Source organism: Neovison vison, chromosome 4 (assembly GCF_020171115.1).
Source record: "Neovison vison isolate M4711 chromosome 4, ASM_NN_V1, whole genome shotgun sequence".
Taxonomy (NCBI): Eukaryota; Metazoa; Chordata; class Mammalia; order Carnivora; family Mustelidae; genus Neogale; species Neogale vison.
The window spans coordinates 137,862,734-137,868,224 of record NC_058094.1 but is presented as its reverse complement, the minus strand read 5'-3'; the positions used below and the strand labels follow the sequence as shown (position 1 = coordinate 137,868,224).

The 5,491-nt window shown below is 52.3% G+C and overlaps 1 protein-coding gene and 1 pseudogene across 1 annotated transcript; one reads left to right on the top strand and one right to left on the bottom strand.

Annotated features, from left to right (window-relative positions):
* Positions 1–1,940: 1,940 nt before the first annotated feature.
* Positions 1,941–2,927, top strand: LOC122905384 (putative olfactory receptor 2I1; the record flags this gene model as incomplete). The annotated part of the gene is made up of 1 exon (XM_044247000.1): positions 1,941–2,927. A coding segment is annotated over one exon (987 nt), but the record flags the coding sequence as incomplete, so codon positions are not given.
* Positions 2,928–4,595: 1,668 nt separating this feature from the next.
* LOC122904007 lies at positions 4,596–5,027 on the bottom strand (annotated as a pseudogene).
* Between the last annotated feature and the right edge of the window lie 464 nt (positions 5,028–5,491).

The following is a 5,491-nucleotide window of genomic DNA, read 5'->3' as shown; positions in this document are numbered from 1 at the left end:
GTGTCTACATGATCTCAGAATTAGAAATCTGGACTCTCTAGAACAACATCTCTAGCACCATTAGGCCATCAGCCTGAATGTCAGCTCTCACCTGTATTCCTCTCCCCGATGGGCCCAGTGCTCTGCAACGAGCTTAGGGTTCACATGTCCTTCCATCCTCCACAGCCTCTGGCAGAATAGAGCCTGGCTTAAAGAAATGTGCACAGATATAAAGCAAGGCTCTTGGAATTAGTGAGATTCAGGTGAAATCCTGACAAGCATTAACAAACAGTGTGGCCTGAGTGAGTTATTTAACCTCAGCGGCCCGCCTACCTTCCTCTTAGAACAGGAGTATTGCCTCACTTCCAGGTGAATAAAGACCAGAGTTAATCAATAAAAAGACCTAAACTCACAGCCATCTCTGGCCCTAACTGGTGTGGGAGCACCCCACTGATGTGTATGTGGATGATAAGACCAAGCACTTACTAAACACCCACTCGGTCCTGTGCCTATTCTAAGAGCTCTCCGTGCTTCAACCCTCCACCAAGTACACTTTCAAGTGAGGACATGGAGCCACAGACAAGTGAAGCCCAGGGATCACTGCTAGGGTTGTGCCCAGGGTTGTTCCGCTAGGAAATGGCAGAGCCAAGACTGGAGCTCCGGTGGTCTGACGCCCCCACCCTTGCTCTGACTCACACCATGAACACCTGTTCCATCTTGTGAGCATAAATGGATCCCTATAAGCACAATGTTCTCGGGGGGGGGGGAGATTTTTCCTGAAACATTTTAAAGAAAATTGGGGGATCATGATTTTTAAACTCAGAAGAGTGACTATGAAGTTTACCTATCTCCACACACCTGTCAGGAAGTGTGTAGGAGCGAAATTTCGCTGTAACATTTAGTCATCGCATCTACTGGATGGTTTCTGTACCATTAGAAAATGTGACTCAGTGTCACTCTTTAGGGTTAAAGGCTTCTGTGTTGGGTCTCCTTTTATTCAAATGACAATATATATATATATATATTTTTTTTTTTTTTGCAATGAGAGCCAGGTGATAAGACAGGAGCCCTAGAGATCACCTAGGTCAGACTCCTCCTCTTACACATGGAAACATGAAGGCAAAGGGAAATGCAGTGACTTCTCCATATCAAATAATCCAACTGGCCCAAGGCAATTACACTGGTGGGACCCAGGGCTCCTGGGTTCTAGCTTCATGTTCTGCCAGATGACTCTGGGTTTCAAGGCCCCCAGATCATGACTGTCACACTAAGGAGAAGCCAGAGGGGCATGGACACTGGTGACAGCCTAGAACACAGACTCCCCACAGAGCAGCACTCAGTAGTCAGAAGCTAATGGTTGTATTCTCAGAAGTAGAATCCCTAAAACAAAGAAGGCAATAGATGGTTCTAATCTCCCAAGTGATGGCTCTACCCAGCCTAGGGCACTGCACTTACTTGCAGACACTACACACTTCGGAAGGAGGGCAGAGAGGCTCAGGGGGTACTCTGTCTTCCAGTATCTTAAGGACTAGTCTATGGGAGGAAGATTAGATTTCTACTTTGGCCCCAAGGAGTGCAGTCAGAAGCCAGGAAGGAGCAGGAAAAGCACTGATTTGGAAATGAGACAAGCCTGACTACAAGCCCCACAGGGCTACTCTCTAGCTGTGACCTTGGGCAATCTTCCCTCTCCCAGTCTAAATCGGTTCTTCCACAAGTGGAAATTCCTTCTCCCCAAAAGTGTCTGCTAAATAATTCATCAGCCAAGCTGTACTGAGGTAGGGCTAGCTTCCCAAAGCCAGGGCACCCGTCTGTAATTGAGAGAGCGAGGTGCGCTACGCTCACTTCCATCAGATCCCCTGCCCACCCCACCCCCACACCCCTCGCTCCCACTCCCATCCAGCTCCCCAACGGCCATGTCCCCAGCCTGGCTCGTGATAGCTCCCAGGGGGTAAACTCACCCTTTTGCTCGGCCTCCTTCCAAACACTCTGGGAGTTTCCTCCCGCAGGCCTACCACAGCATCGAGGAGCACTTCCTCCTGCTGGGTTTCTCCGACTGGCCCGCGCTGCAGCCCGCCCTCTTCGCCCTCGTCCTGCTCTGCTACCTCCTGACCCTGGCAGGAAACTCGACCCTCGTGCTGCTGGCCGTGCGCGACCCGCGCCTGCACACACCCATGTACTACTTCCTGTGCCACCTGGCGCTGGTGGACGTGGGCTTCACCACAAGCGTGGCGCCAGCGCTGCTGGCCAGCCTGTGCGGCGCGGAGCTGTGGCTGTCCTGCGCAGGTTGCCTGGCCCAGCTGTGCACTTCGCTGGCGCTGGGCTCCGTCGAGTGCCTGCTGCTGGCGGTTATGGCGCTGGACCGCGCGGCCGCCGTCGTGCACCCGCTGCGCCACGCCGAGCTCGCCTCCCCACGCCGGTGCCGCGCACTGGCCTGCGCCTCCTGGCTAGGCGGCCTGGCCAACTCCGCCGTGCAGAGCGCGCTCCTGGCCGCACGGCCACTGTGCGCACCCCACCGGCTGGACCACTTCTTCTGCGAGCTCCCCGCGCTGCTGCAGCTGGCCTGTGGTGGCGGCCGCGACACCACCGAGCGCCAGATGTTCGCTGCGCACGTGGTCATCCTGCTGCTGCCGTCCGCCGTCATCCTGGCCTCGTACGGCGCCGTGGCACATGCCATCTGCAGCATGCGGTCCCGGGGCGGCCGCAGGAAAGCGCTGGGCACGTGCGGGTCCCACCTGACAGCTGTCTGCCTCTTCTATGGCTCAGCCATCTACACCTACCTACAGCCCACGCGCCGCTACGACCAGGGGCAGGGCAAGTTCGCTTCGCTCTTCTACACCGTGGTCACCCCGGCCCTCAACCCACTCATCTACACCCTCAGGAACAAGGAAGTGAAGGGGGCAGCCAGGAAGCTCCTGGGCAGTGTGGGGAGAGGGCAGGCTGGACGGTGAGTGCGGGGTGGAGGAGGGAAGAAAGGGTGAGCCCGGGGCCCACAGATGGGAATATCCACTGGGAAGGCAGCGAGCCCTCAGCCTGTCCATTTCCCTGTGAGAATCGGCAAGATGTGCCCTCAGGGAGTCTGAGGTCCTTGGGGAGGCCCCATCCTCCCCCGGGAAGATGTTCCTCTCCTGGGCAAATCCCTCTATGCTGCATATACAGGTTCAGGGAGGGGAAGTGGCCTTCTGGCTCTCTCTTAAGCTGAAGAAGAGAGAGAGCTTGACTTCAAGAAGAACTTCCCCATCCTCAGGGGTCCAGCGACGATGCCCAGAGTCCATACGCTGGCAAGATCCTGTACGACAGGACAACTAATGTTCCCTCTGCCCCAGTCTGATGGCGCACACTGTTGAGACCCCACAGTGTCTGGCTTCAGGAGTCCCCCAAGTTGACAGAGAAATCCCAGACTCTACCCTGCTGGAGACCCATCCAAAACAAGGAGCTGCATTTGCTCGTCTAGGGAAATCAGTCCAACCTAATGCCCACCTAACCAGGTCACTAGTGCCACCAAGAGCACTAGAGCCCAAAGCAGAACAAAGAATTCCCCTAAGTGGGAGTTGTGCCGCTGGGTTTCAGCTGGGATCTCTTCTGCACAAGGTGGTTCTTGAGCAAGTTTAAAGAGCAGAAGGGACTAGACATGTCTTAGATGGTGTGGAAAATGTGTTCTTGACCAGTCATAAGACACAAGAGGGACGGTAAGACAAAGGAGTGAGGGAGGGAGGAAGATGGAGGAAAAGACCCACATTCCCCAGGGAGGAGCAGACATGGGGTGGGGGGTGCAGGAGGCAGCCAGGAAAAGGCTTTGTCAGCCAGAACCGGGGCACAACCTTGGGAGTCAACCGGAGACTAATCAAAAACCCCCACCCAAAGCATACCCCCGCCCCAGAGAAGACCTGCTAGACCCTAATGTAGGCAAGACAGAGATGGCTCCACAACCACACCTCCCCCAAGGACCCCCCATTGGAGAACAAAATCTCTGAGTCCACAGGAGAGGTGTCTTCCCATGCCCACCATCATCTCCAGAAATAAGAAGAGCTGAATTCGCAGTGGGGCGTAGAGAGTAAGATGGCACACTGTGCTGGGATTCATTTCCTACCAAACAACGTTAAATAAGGACAAAGAAGGTAGTTTAGATGAATTTCTAAATTCTTTTTTACTTAGATTGTAATCATATCAGAGGAATTAACACTTCAATATAAATCATTTCGCTGTTCTCTCCAAGCAGAAATTCAATTTAATTCAACACATTGAGTGACATTACAGATAAAATGTATCAGTGGGAACACAGAAATTAGGGAAACATGGACCCCAATGTGAAACTTACTATCTTGTTGGGCAGAAGAAGAAATATGAATTTTTCTAAAAATCAGAGGAACAATGGAGAGGATTAAATTGCAAGCTGGCTTGGATGCTATCTCTACTGTGCCTTAAAATACTATTTTCTATTTCCAGTAATATACACAACCCAGACACCTAATCAATTGTGTTCAATCAAAAAATGATGGAGTTAGAAAGTTTTCTGCAGTCCTCCTTCCCACTTCACCCCTAACTTTCCCTCTTTCTCTTTCTCGTTCATTTGGGGAAATCATCAAAGGATGTGGGAGGAGTAGGAGCTAACAGCAGGCTTACCCCCCAATGCAGTAGTCTGCCAGCCAGAGTGAAGTGCCCATCTGCTGCCATAATCCGCCATGGTCTTCCCGTCTTCCAGCCTCTTGCCATTGCAAGTCACAATCTGTTGCTCAGGCTCGATCTCTGTCTTGATCTCGATCATCTGTTTCACCTGGGCCACTGAGCTGGACCTTCACACCTGGAGGAGGTGCCTCTGCCCCCCATCACCTGACTGCACCAGAGACACCAGCAGCTCCTCATCACTGGGCGTCACCACCTTCAGAGTGAGGTGGACAGTCATCTCCTTGTCAATGCCGTGAGACAACAGCTTCCTCTGGGGCTTAAGCATCTTAGAGCCCAGCAACAGTCCTGCACGGGATCTTGGTTTTAGCCTGGACATGTTCGTTGATCTTCCTCACTCTGTCCTCCAAGTTAGCTGTGAAAGTCATTAATGTCCTTCCCTCAGAATAGACCTTCACCTGGACAACAAAGGCCAAGAGACCACAAATCAAGGTGCCTGGAACGCCTGCCACATTTACACCACTGTCCCCTCCTTGCCTGGCCCTGCCCTCCAGCTCCTATACAACAGGCTGTGTCCTTCCCTTTTGTGGAACTTGTCTTTAGGAATTTCAAGCTTATAACAAAGGAAAATCATTCTTCTCCTTTACAACCATACATCTCATTCATCCCAATGTCATTAGTGATTTCCCACATTCTCCACATGCCTCCTATCCAGATAAAGGTTGTCAAATGCCAAAAACTAAATCCAATTACAAAGCACCCACAGTTATATACTGGACGCCAAAAGCAGCTCCCAAAGAGAATTATCAAGACTTGTCAGCTCATGGGACACTCACACACTGCCCTCCATGACTACTTTAGAAGGAAACCCTGGACAAGACACATACTCTCC